We start from the raw sequence: 16,074 nt of genomic DNA on the forward strand, positions 1-16,074 counted from the left end.
CAGAAAATTCACAGGGACGGAGGGGGCACAGACAATGATGAAACATTCAGTCCACCGGAAAACAGCAGTCCTACACGTGTGTGCTCCAAACAAAAGAGCTGCAAGAGGTGTGAGAGCTGACAGAACTGAAGGGAGAGACAAATTCACAGCAATAACTGGAGACTTCAACACTCCTCTCTCAACACTTGAGAGAACTAGATGGAAAAAATGCAGAAGAACTAAAAAACTCAGTGACAGAATTGAATTGGCATTTATAGAACACTCTACCCAAGAACAAAGCTAGAGGAGGTGATGGAATTCCAGTTGAGCTGTTTCAAATCCTAAAAGATGATTCTGTTAAAGTGATGCACTCAATATGCCAACAAATTTGGAAAACTCAGCAGTGGCCACAGGACTGGAAAAGGTCAGTTTTCATTCCAATCCCAAAGAAAGGCAATGCCAAAGAATGTTCAAACTACCACACAATTGCATTCATCTCACACGCTAGCAAAGTAATGCTCAAAATCCTCCAAGCCAGGCTTCAATAATACGTGAACCGTGAACTTCCAGATGTTCAAGCTGGTTTTAGAAAAGGCAGAGGAACCAGAGATCAAATTGCCAACATTCACTGGATCATTGAAAAAGCAAGAGAGTTCCAGAAAAACATCTACTTCTGCTTTATTGACTATGCCAAAGACTTTGACTGTGGATCACAACAGACTGTGGAAAATTCTTAAAGAAATGGAAATACCAGACCACCTGACCTGCCTCTTGAGAAATCTGTACGCAGGTCAAGAAGCAACAGTTAGAACTGGACATGGAACAACAGACTGGTTCCAAATCAGGAAAGGAGAATCTCAAGGCTATATATTGTCACCCTGCTTATTTAACTTCTATGCAGAGTACATCATATGAAATGACAGGCTGGAATCTAGATTCCCGGGAGAAATATCAATAACCTCAGATACTCAGATAACACCACCCTTATGGCAGAAAGTGAAGAAAACTAAAGAGCCTATTGATGAAAGTTGAAAGAAGAGAGTGAAAAAGCTGACTTAAAACTCAACATTCAAAAAACGAAGATCATGGCATCAGAGCCCATCACTTCATGGCAAATAGGTGGGGAAACAATGGAAACAGTGAGACTTTATTTTCTTGGGCTCCAAAATCACTGTAGGTGGTGACTGCAGCCATGAAATTAAAAGACGCTTGCTCCTTGGAGGAAAAGCTATGACCAACCTAGACAGCATATTAAAAAGTAGAGACATTACTTTGCCAACAAAGGTCCATATAGTCAAAGCTATGGTTTTTCCAGTAGTCATGTATGGATGTGAGAGTTGGACTACAAAGAAAGCTGAGCACTGAAGAATTGATGCTTTTGAACTGTGGTGTTGGAGAAGACTCTTGAGAGTCCCTTGGGCTGCAAAGAGATCAAACCAGTCAATCCTAAAGGAATCAGTCCTGAATATTCATTGGAAGGACTGATGCTGAAGCTGAGACTCCAATACTTTGTCCACCTGATGTGAAGAACTCACTCATTGAAAAAGACCCTGATGCTGGGAAAGATTGAAGGTGGGAGAAGGGGACGACAGAGGATGAGATGGTTGGATGGCATCACTGACTCGATGGACATGAGTTTGAGCAAACTCTGGGAGTTGGTGATGGACAGGAAGGCCTGGCATGCTGCAGTCCATGGGGTCACAAAGAGTCGGACACGACTGAGTGACTGAACTGAACTGAACTATCCAAGAACTGCAGAATAAACATTCTTTCCAAGGGCGTACAGAACACATACCAGATAAATCATACCCTGGGTCACAAAGCAACTTCAACACGTTTAAAAGAACTGAAATCATACAGAGTGTGTTTTCTGACTCAGCGGAATCAAACTAGAAAACAATAACAGGAAAATCTCCAACTGGAAACACCACTTGGAAACTAAACAATGAACTTCCAAACAATCAATGGGTCAAGGAGAAAATCTCAAGGGAAATCTAAAAATAAACTGAGCTGAGTGAAAATGAAAAGACAGCATATCAAAATGGGTGACACTCATCAGTGTTGAGCAGGAATGTATAGTATTAAATGCTTAAACCAGAAAAAAGGGAAAATCTAAAGTCAGTCTGTTAAGCTCTTGCCTTGAGTAACTCTGTGAAGAAGAGCAAAAGACACACAAACAAGGGGAAGGAAGGAAGGAAGATAAAAGCAGAAATTAGTGAAATTGAAACCAAAAATAATAGAGAAAATCAATGAAAAAAAAACTGGTTATTTGAAACGATCAATAACATTGGCAAACAGCTAGCTAGATTGACAAATTAAGAAAGAGGACACAAATTACCAGTATCAGGAATGTAGTGGAGATAATCAATACAGGACCTGTAGACAATCAACGTTTGATAAAAGGATGCCACAAGCTACTGCACACACAGACATTTGACAGCTTTCATGGGATGGGCCAATTCTTTCAAAGCGCAAACGAATGCTTCTTACCCGACATGAAGTCGGTGATCTGAATATCCTGTTATCTATTAAGGACACTAAATCCTCAATTTTAAAGCACCCAAAAAAAGAAAATATCTTGGCCTAAATGGTTTCACTGGAGGATTCTACTAAACATTCAAAGACAAATTAACACTAATTCTACATAATCAGTTCCAGAAAAACTGAAGAGGTTGTAACATTTCCCAACTCATTTAATGAGGCAAATATTACCCTGATACCAAAACCAGACAAAAAGAGTACAGAAGAATCCCAAACTACAGAACAGTATCATTTATAAATATAGATATAAATTCTTAACAAGATGTTAGCAAATAGAATTAAACAATATATAAAAGGAACTACACATTATGACCAAGGGAGGTTTATTTCAGGGAAGCTCGCTGGTATAACAGTCGGGACTGTTGATAAATGCGGTCTGTGCAGTCTTTAGGCGCCCCTAGGCCACTTCAGAAAGGGTCCTGGGCTGGAATGGTTCCTTACCAAGAGACAGAGTCCTGGCAGCCTGTGCCAGGCTTGTCCCCTTGCCTGGAACATCGTCCCTATTTCAGAATCAATAAGCTCTCTGCTTAAACACGTACTCAGTGGCCCTGAGGCACAGCCTCAGCTTTCACCATTTCAGGCTCCTTGGAGGAAGCGGAAGAGCCCTTCTCCCGAGGCATGAGAGGGGTGCCCTCAGCCTGCCGCCCTGCCACGGGGGCCGGGGGACTGCTGGACATCTGGAGCTGATGCACTCTCTCTTCTCCACTCGAGCAAACGCGTTTCCATCCAAGGCTTGACTGGGCTGTTTTCTTGGCAACTTCAGTACCGAGGTACGGTGGGCAGAAGTGTCTGGACCTCTCTGGCTGGTGCCTGACATTGTGATGACCTTGTCATCCTCCAAGGAGCTGGAGCCTTCTCCTCGCACTGGCTTTGAAGCCCAGCGTTCTGTTTGACAAAACGCAATGTAATCCACCCCTTGAGGCGGTAAAGAAGAAAAACCATATTAATGGATGAAGAAAGAGCTTTTGAAAGATCCAATAGTCATTCGTGATTAAAATTTTTGCAGATTAGAGAGAGGAACTTTCTCAACCTGATACAGGGCATCTACAAAAAGCCTACAGTTAAAAAAAAAAAAAAAAAAAGCCTACAGTTAACAACATACTTAACAGTGAAAAGCTAAACGCTTTCCTCACAAGACTGAGAATGAAACAAGATGATCATTCTTGCCACTATTATTCAACTTAGTACTGAAAATTCTAGCCAGTGTGATAAAGGAATGAAAGAAGTAAAAGATATACAAATGAAGAAGGAAGACATAAACCTGCCCCTGTTTGCAGATGGCATGACTATTTATACAGAAAATCCCAAGGAATCCACTTAAAAACTCCCAAAACTAATAAATGAATTTAGCAAAGTCATGGGATACAAGATTAATTGGTAAAAATCAATTAAATTTTGATGTACTAACAATGAACAGAGGGACAAAATTAAGAATACAATACTACTTACAATCACTCCCCCAAAATTAAGTACTTAGGTGTAAATCTCACAAAGCATGTGTAAGACTTGTATGCTGAAAGCTACAAAAGGCTGATGAAAGAAGGTCTAAATAAATGCAGAGGCAGACCATTTTCGGGTTTGGAAAACTCAACACAGTAAAATGTCCGTCCTCCTCAAACTGATATAGAGGTTTAATACAATTGCTATCAGAATCCCAGAAAATTGTTTTTTGTAGGTATAGGTAAGATAACTCTAAACTTATATGAAACTGCAAAGGAACTATAAGAGCTGAAACTCTTTTGAAAAAGAAGAATAAAGGGGGAGCAATTAGTCTACCCAATTTCAAGATTCAGCTACAGTAGTCAAGACATCAAGACTGTGTGGATAGACCCATAAATCAGGGAAATGAAATAGAGAACGCAGAAACAGCCCACACAAGTATGGCCATCTGATCCTTTGATGAAGTTGAAAAGCGATTCAATGGAGGAAGGAGAGTCTTTTCCAAAAACTGTGATGGAGCAAGAATGTACCTTAAAATAAATGGTGTTTTCTACTTAATAAGACACAGTATTTCTTGCACACCTGCTCTGAGCAGACACTCCTGTAAGCTCCATTGCTAGACTAGGGGTCTAGCAATGAGCAAAGAAAGGTTCTGCTTTTGTGGTGTGGACATTCTCACGTTCGCAGTCCCCAGGAGAACTCCTGGGTGCTAGGGAAGGGGTGTGGACACCTGGGGTCAGAGACAGGGTGGGAGCTACCTTTGGACAGCTCCAGAAAAGGAATGCAGGGGCATTGACGTTCATCTAGCTGGCTCCCCGGCCTTTTCTCAGAGATGACATAGTGAAGGTCATGGGTATCCCGCCTCCCGTCTCAGCCCCTGATGTAATGCGCGTCTGCCGATGACCCACAGGTTTTCCCTCCATCACACCGCCGTGGGGTTCACATGTGTGGGTGCAGTAAAAACGGTTCCGGGAAGGCCTGGTCCATCCTAGAGTCAGGTGTTGCTCCTGTGTCCCCAAATCCTTCCGGAGCCTGGATGGATCCTGAGCAGGAGAGCAGGGCCAGGTGCTGGGGCGGGGCAGGCCTGCGGGAGCAGAAAGGGGAAGAGAGGGTCTGCCAGGAGCTCTCAGACGGCGCCTTAATGCGGGGGCGGGGGGGTGCCGGCCAGTGCGGGCCAGTATGGATAACCCAGACACACTCCAGTCTTCCACCTGAAGCTGTGGGCAGGCTGGGGGCCTTGTGCTCAAAGGGACTGTAGCCCCTCGGCCGAGGGATCTGAGCAGGAGGCGGTTGCGTGGTGCGTGGACGGAGACAAGGGGCAGAGCCCAAGAGTCACCCCTTCCTGTCTGCAACGGTGAGGGCCGTGGCGAGTTACCTGACCCCGAGCGCTGAGTTTCCTCATCTGGAAACGGGGAGAGTGTGATTCAGACGCCGTTTGCTGTGAGGGTCACAGATGCTGCGTAGCAGCAGCCGGCAGAGGTAAGGGCCGCGTCAGAGAGCAGAGCCAGGGAGACAGAGCCGGGCTTGAAACCCGCTTAGGGGCCGTCTGGCCCCGAGCGCGGTGCTTCTCACCTCGGCAGAAACAAGGCCAAGCCCTGCCCATGGGGTTACGGTGAGAGTTAGCAGTAATACAGCCCGGGGCTTCCCTGGTGGTCCAGCGGCTGAGACTCTACCCTCCCAATGCAGGGGGCCAGGGTTCCATCCGTGGTCAGGGAACCAGAGCCCATGTGGGGCAACCAAGCGTTTGAACCCTGAGACTGAGAGTGCACACGCTGCGGCCAAGACGGAAGGCCCCGAGACTGAGACCCAGCACACCAAACAGGGAGGCTGAATTTAACTAAATGTTTTAAAAAGAAAGAAAGAGTACGGTCCAAGACCTGGGGGCAAGAATAGCACATGGCAGTCTCTGTCATCACCTTCATCCCTGTAAGTCTGTTTCAGACAAAACCTAATTAGACTCTAAAGAGAGCCAGGGATTTCAGAGGCGTTCCATGAATAGCTGCTGCGTGAAGAGCTAAATAACTGAATCTGAACTGTATCAGTGGATGAAGAACACTGACGGAATGGCCCAGCCGTCTCTTCCAAAGGCAACTTTGCAGCGTGTTCAGTCCTGTCTTCAGGCTCTGGGAAGGATGCCTGACTCCAGTTCCTTTGCCCAGAGTGTCGCCATCACAGTCGCCCGCAGGAGGAGAGCCAGGCTGACTTCCTCCCAGGGAGCAGCTGCACTGGAGTTTCTGCCTTTCAGCGGGAAGAAAGGGCCTCTTTCTCCAGGGTTTCTGGCCTAGACTCTGAGCCAGCTGCCCTCAAGGGAAAAAGGCTTTGCTTCCCAAGTCCCAAAGTCCCTTTCAGGCTCTGAAAGGGTTAATGTCTTCTGCAAGAGTGATGGGGTGGGGGCGGGGAGGGGCCTCAGGGAGCCTTGCAGGAAGCTGTCCTGTCCCCAGGGGCCCTGCCAGGAGTCAGGCACTGGGCTGGGTGCAAGAGAACACCCTGGTCTTCAGCCCCAAGGGTTTGGTCAGCACGCAGGATGCGTCAGGAGCCATGCTGGGTACAGAGGAGCAGCTGAAACCGACCGAGGCCCTGCTCTCAGGCCTAGTCGGGGCTCAGACATTTAAACACACACACACAGTGACAAGATGTGGCACATTTTAGGAAAAGAACTGAGTGCTCTGCAACAGGGTAAAGAGGGACAAAGATAAATCCACAAAGTCCCTGCCGATAACCCCAGGCACGGGCACAATGAACTCATCAGTGTTGCTTATGACACAGAAAATCTGTAAGCAGCCTTCATGTCCAATGGTGCAATGGACCGAGCTGTGTCTCCCCACCCCCATTCATGGCATCTGGTCCCACCACTTCATGGCAAATAGGTGGGAGACAGTGGAAACAGTGTCAGACTTTATTTTTCTGGGCTTCAAAATCACTGCAGATGGTGACAGCAGCCATGAAATTAAAAGACGCTTGCTCCTTGGAAGAAAAGCTATGACCAACCTAGACAGCATATTAAAAAGCAGAGACATTACTTTGCCAACAAAGGTCTGTCTAGTCAAAGCTATGGTTTTTCCAGTGATCGTGCTTTAATGTGAGAGTTGGACTATAAAGAAAGCTGAGCACTGAAGAATTAATGTTTTTGAACTGTAGTGTTGGAGAAGACTCTTGAGAGTCCCTTGGACTTCAAGGAGATCCAACCAACCCATCCTAAAGGAATCAGTCCTGAATATTCATTGGAAGGACTGATGCTGAAGCTGAAACTGCAATACTTTGTCCACCTGATGTGAAGAACTCACTCATTGAAAAAGACCCTGATGCTGGGAAAGATTGAAGGCGGGAGGAGAAGGGGACGACAGAGGATGAGATGGCTGGATGGCATCACTGACTCAATGGACTTGAGTTTGAGCAAGCTCTGGGAGTTGGTGATGGACAGGGAGGCCTGGCGTGCTGCAGTGCATGGGGTCGCAAAGAGTCGGACACGACTGAGCAACTGAACTGAACTGATTGACCCCCAGTTCACGTGTTAAAGCCTCGATGGTCCCATCTATAGTAGTGGCATCACAATAGGATCTACTTCATGGGGACGTTGGCCGGAAGCAGGGTTGGAACTCAGGCCTGACTAATCCCACAGTCCTGCTCTTAATTAATGGGGCAAATGCTTTGTTTCAAAGCCAGAGAAAGTAAACAAAAAAAACCTCCATATATGTTAAATAGACATTTCTCCAAAGATATACAGATGGTCAAAAGGCACATGAAAAGATGTTCAACATCACTAATTATTAGAGAAATGCAAATCAAAACTATAGTGAGGTATCACCTCATACCAGTCACAATGGTTGTAATAAAAAAATCTACAAACAGTAAATGCTGGAGACGGTGTGGAGAAGAGGAAACTCTCCTACACTGTTGGTGGGAATGTAAATTGGTTCAGCCACTATGGAGAATAGTATGGAGGTTCCTTAAAATATAACTGAAAATAGAGCTACTGGAAAACCGTAATTCGAAAAGATATGTGTGCCCTCACGTTCAGTAGAAAGGAAGTAGCAAGGACATGGAAGTAACCGGAATGGCTGCTGGCAGAGGAGTAAAGAAGATGTGGTACACACATGTATGTACACAATGCAATATTACTCAGCCATAAAAAAGAATGAAATAACGCCCTTGGCAGTGACATGTGACATGACATAGATCGTCATAATGAGCAAAGTCAGACAGAGAAAGACAAATATATGATATCGCTTATATGCAGAATCTTAAAAAAATGGTACAACGAACGCATTTACAAGACAGAAATAGAGTCACAGATGTAGAAAACAAACGTGGTTCCCAAGGGAGGAAGGAGGGAAGGATAAATTGGGAGACTGGGATTGACATACACATACGACTAGATGTGAAACGTGTAACTGTTGATAACAAGAACCTACGATGTGGTAGAACCTGCTGTATACACAGGGAGCTCGACGTACTAGTCTGTGATGAGTGACGTGGGAGCAGACTCTAAAAAGGAGTGGGCATGTGTGTGTGCGTGACTGATTCACCTTGCCGTCCAGCAGAATCTAAACAACGCAGATCTAGTAGACTTCAGCAAAGCTTCTGCTCACCCAGATCCCCAGCACGCCTCCTCTGGCTGTTGCCTCTGGGACCTCCGCCCCCCACCCACCACCCCACGAGCAGGCAGAGCCTGCGGCAGCTGCCCACACCCAGGGCTCTGCGATGAGAGAGAGGATGTCCCCACGGGTGCAGGGAACGCTGGCTTCCAGCTCGGCCACACGCTGCCCGTGGCGCCTTGGGCTCACCCTGTTTCCTCTCTGTGCCTCTGTTTTCCCTTCTGTAAAATGGGCAGTGATAGTATAACAAGCCTATGTGGACCTTGAATTGCAGTGGGAAGTAGGTGTGTTAAAATCTGAAAAGCGCGCGTCGCCTGGACGGGCAGGGGGTAAATGAGGCACGCGGAGCAGGCTGCCTTTGGTCCACCCTGGCTCTGCCGCTTTCTAGCCATGTAGCCTCTCCGTGACTCAGTTTCTCCCTCTGGGAAATAGGGATGATAATGGCGCTGACCTCAGAGAGCCTCTGTGAGGACGCAGTGAGGGACTTGCAGTAGAACCCACCTCACAGGCTTGCCTTAGTGAGTGTTTCCACATGAAGGCCAGAGAAAGATGCCCCCCACACAGAAAACCCAGGAGACCGAGCCGTCACGGGGATGACCCAGCCTGGGTGACTTGTCCCAAACCTGGTTAGACTTTTTTTTTTAATCCATTTTATTTTATTGTTTATTTTTAACCAGAGTGTAACTGCTTTACAAAGTTGTGTTCGTGTCTGAGGCACAGTGAGGAACATCAGCTACACACCCCCTCGCCCTCGGAGCCTTCTTCCCGCTGCCCCTCGTCGCCCGCCCAGGCCGGCAGAGAGCGCGGAGTGAGCCCCCGAGGCACGCAGCAGCTCCCGGCAGCCTTCTGCTCCCCGCACGGGACTGCATGCGTCAGTCTTAGCTCTCAGTTCATCCCCACGCCCCTTCCCCCGCAGCGTCCACACATCCGTCCTCCCCGTCCGTGTCTCTGTTCCCGCCCTGCAAACAGGTTCATCAGTCTCATTTTCCCAGGTTCCATATCCGCGCGTGCATATACTACGTTTGTCCTTCCTGGTTCCTCTTTGAAGGGGTAGCCCAGTCTGTGACCTCAGCCTCACCTTCTCCTCTCTGATACCCTGTTTGGAACAGAGAGGCAGGTCTGGGTGGACCCAGGTGTCCGCGGCTCCAGGGAGGGATGGGGCCGGGGGACGACGCCTCAGACCCGCACCCCGGCTCGCAGGCTTCCGAAACCCCCAGCTCTTGCCAGGACGCTGACCGAGCCCGCCCGCCACCGGTCCTGGCATCAGTGCCAAACCTGGGTCCCGGTCCTGGGGCAGCTCCAGGACAGAGGAGGGGCCGAGGAGACATCGCGGGCCCCAGGGGAGGAGGGGCTGAGCCGCCGGGCCACGGACCGCAGGTGCTGACTCACGGCCTCCGCCGGCACTGGGCGGATAAAGGAAGCAGCCTGGGGCTTCCTGAGCTGCAGGGACGTGCACCAGCCAGCGATGGCCTGGGGGACGGTGGTCCACGTGGCCCCAGGGCAGCCCACCCACGCCGTGTGCGTGCTGGGCACCGAGACGCAGCTGGACGTCTACGGGTGAGCAGGGGACGCGCTGTGCCGCGGGCAGCTCTGGGGCTGCGGGTGAACGGGTTCTGCTTCAGGCTCCAGCCTCTGCGGCCACTGCCGGGCAGACGCCGGAGAGCCGAGATCCGAGCGGCCCTGGGCTTCTCCTGGGCTCAAGGCAGTGGCTCATCGCCACAGACAAGCGGGCTCCCCAGGGCCTCGCCGCAAGGGAGGAACAGCAGGCAAGCAGGACCGCGTCCCTGCACGCTCGAGGCCGTGGCGCTCAGAGCGGGTCCGCGACTCGCCTGAGGTCACGCAGTATGTGGATCCTGGAACCAGGTCTGGCCTCTGGATGTCACGGCCCCAGCCTGGTTCCCCTTGCAGTGTGTTGCCCTGCGCTTCTCAGCCAAGCCTCCTCCTTGGGTGTGTAATAGCACGGGTGTGATGGGACAGGTTCTGGCCTGGAGCGGCGGAAGCGGACACCCGGCCATGCTATTGGTGAGCTGAGATGCCTGGGCAACTGAGCCTCAGTTTCCTCATCTGTGAAATGGGGATTATACCCACTTTGTAGGGTGCTTGCAGGGACTGAGTGTGAAAAACTTGAAAGTGTTTGTTGAGTACTTACGACAGTGCTGGGCCTGCCGCTGGCTGTTCTTTTGTTCATTCATTCCTTCCCCAAATGCTGATTGAACCCCGATTGTGTCCAAGCCCCGCGCCCGGCTCTGGGTATGCAGGGTGGTCTGAGCCGCTCGTGCTGGGCACGGCTGGGTCATTGCTGTGGTCAATGGTCGCAGTGCCAGCCTCTGGCTTCCGCCACCACAGACGAGCACCTGCGCTTCGAGAAGGTGCCCAGAGGACTGTTTGGCACATTCCCTTGAGTGTCGCTTCCTGAAAAGGGGCAGCAGAACAGCAGCAGTTTGGGGCCTCCTGGGGACACGGAGGCTGGCAGCAGGCCGAGAGGGTGAGGACTGGGGAGAGGAGGCCCGCCGCCATCCAGGCCACCCTGCTCCGGGGGAGGCTGTCCATCGGGGAGGCCTCGAGCCCGGGGCTCCAGCCCCGCTGCTCACAGTCACGGCTGATCCTCACGGCACGCTTGGCACACACAGCTCAGTCCAGCCCCCGTGAGGCAGGCAGCGCCGTTCCCGTCTTACGGAAGAGGAGGCTTGTTTTCACCTTTTACCTTTCGTTGTCCATTTTTTTCTATGTAGACTTTCTCTCTGTACTTGCCTTTTTGAAGACAACTGGCGGGACAGGAGGAGCCCCGGGGCCAGCAGCAGCGGGCCGGGCCCTGCCTCACCGTGTCCGTCTGTCCTCCCTGTCTGCCTCCTCCACAGCTCTGCCCCCAAGGGCTACACGTCCTTCAGCATCACCGCCTCCCCAGGAGTGGTCGTGGAGGTCGCCCACAGGCCTCCAGCCAAGAAGAGTCCCACAGGCTCGTCCCAGTGGCCCCTGGAGCCCGGGCTGGACGTGAGCCTGAAGCTGAGAGCGGCCAGCGAGAGCACCGGCGACCAGAAGGTGAGGGCAGCGCGGGGGGCCGGGAGGCGGGGCGGCCAGCAGGTCCTCGCAGGCCCGTCTGTCCGGCATCGACCCGCGGCCTCAGCCACGCTCAGAGCCTCCTTGACTCCGGGAGCGCTCATGACAGCTTGTTCCAGCCGTAGCATCCTCACATTGAGATGTCAGGGGGTTACGGAGGTCAGGGTTTTCATTAAATTTATTCATCCAGCAAATGTTTAATAAGCGCCTTCTCTTTGCCGGGCACTGTCAGACCCTGAAGATTTTAATGAACAAAAAAGGTGAGGCTGCAGCCTCTGTGGGGCTTACAGCCTATGGGTGAGAGCGTCACATAACATAAACAACTAGGAACGGTGCTGCCCGCTGGGAAGCTCAGAGTCCGGCAGCCACAGGAAACTGGTCTTGCCCTTGCATTTGTCTTCGTACGGCTGCTGTAACAAAGGACCACACTTTTAAAGCAGCAGAAACATGTCCTCTCACGTTTCTGGAGGACAGAAGTCTGAAACCAAGGTGTCACAGGACCAAGTTCTCTGGAATCAGTTCTCTGAGGAGAATCGGTTCTGTGCCTCTTCCAGCTGCTGTTGGCTGCTGGCAGCCCTAGACTGACAGCCACGTGGCTCCAGTCTCTGCCCCGTGGCCCAGACCTCCTCCTGTCTCTCTCTGCCTCCTTCTTGGCAGGACACTTGTCACTGGACTTAAGGCCTATCTGGGTAACACAGGATGATCTCAAGGTCCTTAATTACATCTGCAAACATCTTTTTTTTTCTTTTTTTCCCCAAATGGGGTCACATTCACAGGATCCAGGGATTAGGATGCGGACATATCTTTTGGGGAATCACCATTTGACCCACTGTACTCACATTGACTACAGATGGATAATCAGGACCCCCCGGAGGTTCTCACACACAGATCTGGGCCAATAACCACTTGTTCCCAGCAGGGGAGGCCAAGCAGTCTCTCCCCGGGGGCAGAGAGCTGTTTCCTGTTGTAGGAACAGACCTTGGGCATTGAAGATGGTCAGCGAGTAAGTAATCAGGGTAAGCTTCCTGGAAGAAGCGGCAAGCTGAAGGGTGCTATGAATGACCTATTTAAGAGGGGAAAAAAGGAACAAGAGCTCAAAGTGGAGGATGTGGCCTGAGTGCGCACTCTGGATAAGAGAGGGTGAGATGTGTGTCGGGGAAGCTGAAAAAGGCTTGTATGGAAAGAAAGGAGGGTGGAGAGAGCCAGTGTCAGAGGGTTTGGCATCCAGGACCTCTTCCTCTTGGGGCAACAGGAAGCCAACGGAAACCTGTCACTCAGGAGCAGCGAGGCCGTGTATGTACATTAGAAAGACCCACTGGCTGCAGTGGAGTGAGTCGATTAGATCTAGGCAGGGCAGCCAGTCAGGAGGTGGACGCCACAGTTCAGACGCAAGGTGACGGTAACTGTGACGTTTCTCTGGGTGCCCGCCATCTACAGGGCAGGTCCAGACACCTCAGTGTGGCCCCCGGGAGCCCTGCTTCCTCTGGGGGCAGCTCTTGGGTTTTGCTCTGGGGAACTCCCCTCCATCATCTTGCTTGGAAGTGTGGTTCCCCTGATGCTCGGCCGGGAGGGGCCGATCGGATTGGTTCCTCCTGGACTTGGATCCTTGGGAGATGGGGGTTGGTGTTTCTTGATCTCAACAGCACCTGCCCTGAAGAGGCCAGCCCCCGCTCAAAGCCCCTGCTCCCCAGTCCCTGGAGGGCTGGGGCCCCAGGCTTTCCGAGTCTGCTTCCTCAGGCCTCCTCCCTCCCGCTGAGGGCCAGTGTTCCCTGTGGCTGTCACCCCAGCCTCCCTCTCACGCCTCTCCCATCACACCCCCAACTGCTGGACTCTGCGCTCCCTCCTGGATCCCCCTCAAAGGGTGGCTCCCTGACACCAGGCAGGCAGAGTGAGCCCTGGGCCCCGGCTCCTGAAGGACCCTCTTCTATGCCTCACAGCCACTTGAGTGTGTTTCTGCCCCTCCAGTCCTGCCTGCTGGGGTGTTCCCAACAGGCTGGGGCCCCATCCTTGTCCCCTTGGACCCCCGCTCCGAGCTGGCACGTAACAGGCCATTTGGTGTTTGCTGAATGACTAAGGACGTCATTAGTGGTTCACCCCTGTTCCGCAGGTGCAGATTTCATACCATGGACCCGCGCCCACTCCGGTTGAAGCTCTGCTCTACCTCACTGGGGTCGGTAAGTGACGCCCAGCAGCTCGGAGCTCAGCCCCCTCCCCTCCACACACCCCGCATGGGAGAGACTGCACCCCGACGCTTACTTGAGACCAAGCGGAGAAAAGAATAATTTCTAGACAGCCATACATCTGGCAGTTCATAAACATTCCTCCCCGAGTCAGGAAACCACAAATACAGCTGGAGATAGGGCATTTGCAGGGAGGTTCAATTACATCTCAGTATTTTATTTCTCAGCTTAGGAATTGGCATGTGGATTTTTTACATGTGAGTCTCTATACCTTTTTGAAACCTCAAATATTTATGAGGAAAATAGATGATGATACTATCTTACACAATAATATAGACCAGTATCCCCCAAACAATTTACATCCCACCTTCACCATTTTTGCCATATCAGTGATCTATACTCATATTTGTTTAGTATTCTTCTTCAACTAAAGTGTTTTAACTTGCCCTCATTTTAGACAATAATATCATAATACCAGCATTATTTAAATGTACACTAAATATATGAACAACATGTGAAGCTTTCATTCATTTATTTCATAATAAATGTCATTTACTTATTTCATTAATAAATATGAATATAAATAAATTTCATTATTTCATTAAAACACATTTTAATAATTTTATTATCATTATTTAGCACTTACTCTATGGCTTTCCTGGTAGCTCAGACGGTAAAGCATCTGCCTGCAATGTGGGAGACCTGGGTTCGATCCCTGGGTCGGGAAGATCCCCTGGAGAAGGAAATGGCAACCCACTCCAGTATTAATGCCTGGAAAATCCCATGGACAGAGGAGGCTGGTGGGCTACAGCCCATGGGGTCGCAAAGAGTCGGACACAACTGAGTGACTTCACTTCACCATGCTGGACAGGGTGCCAAGACTTTACATTTAAACCTTGCAACAATCCAATGAAATTGCTACTATTATTAGCCCATTTTACAGGTGAAGAAACTGAGGTACAAGAGGTAAAGAGACCTGCCCAAGATCACACAGCTGGTTAGCAACGGAGCCACAGGGCGTTCTGGCCGCCGAGTGTGCAGTGCTCTCTGGCCCAGCACTGGCACGTGGCTATGCGCGTTTTAAAAGGTCACCCAGGTCAATCTCATTCTGTGATCTCATGAGGTCACTGCACAATTGTCATTGGAATGACCGTGTGGTCATGTGTTCAGATGAGGGGAAAGCATATGCTCTCTCACCCGTGCCATCTGGACAGAGCAGGCATGTCTGAGGCTGTGATTTGTCCCATGGTACTCAGAACGAAAAGTCAGGTGGGACCGAAGCAACCACTGTGCCCCCTGCTGCAAGCTCACGGGGGGCTGAAGGTGGGGCCAGAGGCTGCTGTGGGGCGGCGAGGCGTCCTTGCAGGAGCTCTGCCTCATACACCCACTGGGGTGGCTGGGGACTCTTTCTGAAGCCCTGGGGTGGGGGGCTCACGGGGCAGACACGCAGGGTCTGGGTGGCACCCCGGTTGTGGCATGGCCTCCCACCCAAGGAGGATGCCTGTGGTCAGGAGCCCCTGCTCTTCTGCCTTGGGGCACACGGGGAGTCTTACACCCTGTGTCTCCTCTGAAGGTGAGGCAAAGAAGCCTTCGTGCAGGTGAGCCTTCTGGGGAAAGGACTGTCCGTCTGGGGCCAGACCAAGTGCCCCACCCTTGGTCTGGTCTCCTCACCAACCCTGTCCTCTTATTTCCTGGGATTTCAGAAATCTCCTTGAGTGCAGACATCAGCCGCACCGGCAAAATGAAGCCCGCGGGAAGCGTGAAGGACCAGGTACACACAGCTTGACCTTGGCAGGGCCCTGAATGACCTCCTGCCTCTGCCGCCCCCTGGTGGTGATGTGATGAACAGCAGCGTGTTTCATATATCCAAGTTAATAGGCCAAGAAACACAAGTTTAGGAAGAAAAAGAAAATTAAAATCGCCAATACCATTATTGCTTTGGTTTATATAGGTCCCATCGAGTCTACAAAACTAGATTTTCATGATTGTAGATTCAGAGAATGTGTTATCCCACAAACTGAAAACTAGATTCACCCAGTTCACACACAGCAAAGAAAATTTGCAGACAGGGATGTACCCTGCCCAAAAATCTGGGCTGTGAATAAATCCCAGATGGCCCAGTAGTTAGGACTCCACACTTCCACTGCAGGGGTCCTAGGTTCAATCCCCGGCTGGAGAATTAAGATCCCTCATGTGGGACTTGCCAGTAATAAAGAATCCGCCTGCCAACGCAGGAGACATAAGAGATGCAGGTTCAATCCCTGGGTGGGGAAGATCTCCTG

At 50.6% G+C, this 16,074-nt stretch overlaps 1 protein-coding gene across 3 annotated transcripts in view; it reads left to right on the plus strand.

The window, feature by feature from the left end:
• Nucleotides 1-9,931: 9,931 nt before the first annotated feature.
• Nucleotides 9,932-16,074, plus strand: part of PADI4 (peptidyl arginine deiminase 4) — a 28,893-nt gene continuing 22,750 nt past the window's right edge. Inside the window, exons 1-4 of one of the 3 annotated variants that reach the window (XM_043445819.1) lie at nucleotides 9,932-10,112; nucleotides 11,414-11,594; nucleotides 13,720-13,786; nucleotides 15,496-15,563. In XM_043445819.1, coding sequence (XP_043301754.1) covers nucleotides 10,021-10,112; nucleotides 11,414-11,594; nucleotides 13,720-13,786; nucleotides 15,496-15,563 — 408 coding nt within the window. In that variant the 5' untranslated portion in view covers nucleotides 9,932-10,020. The remainder of the gene's footprint in view (nucleotides 10,113-11,413; nucleotides 11,595-13,719; nucleotides 13,787-15,495; nucleotides 15,564-16,074) is intronic. The other 2 variants (XM_043445817.1, XM_043445818.1) reach the window with 2 other exon arrangements.

The sequence above is a fragment of the Cervus canadensis genome, chromosome 24 (assembly GCF_019320065.1).
Source record: "Cervus canadensis isolate Bull #8, Minnesota chromosome 24, ASM1932006v1, whole genome shotgun sequence".
NCBI lineage: Eukaryota > Metazoa > Chordata > Mammalia > Artiodactyla > Cervidae > Cervus > Cervus canadensis.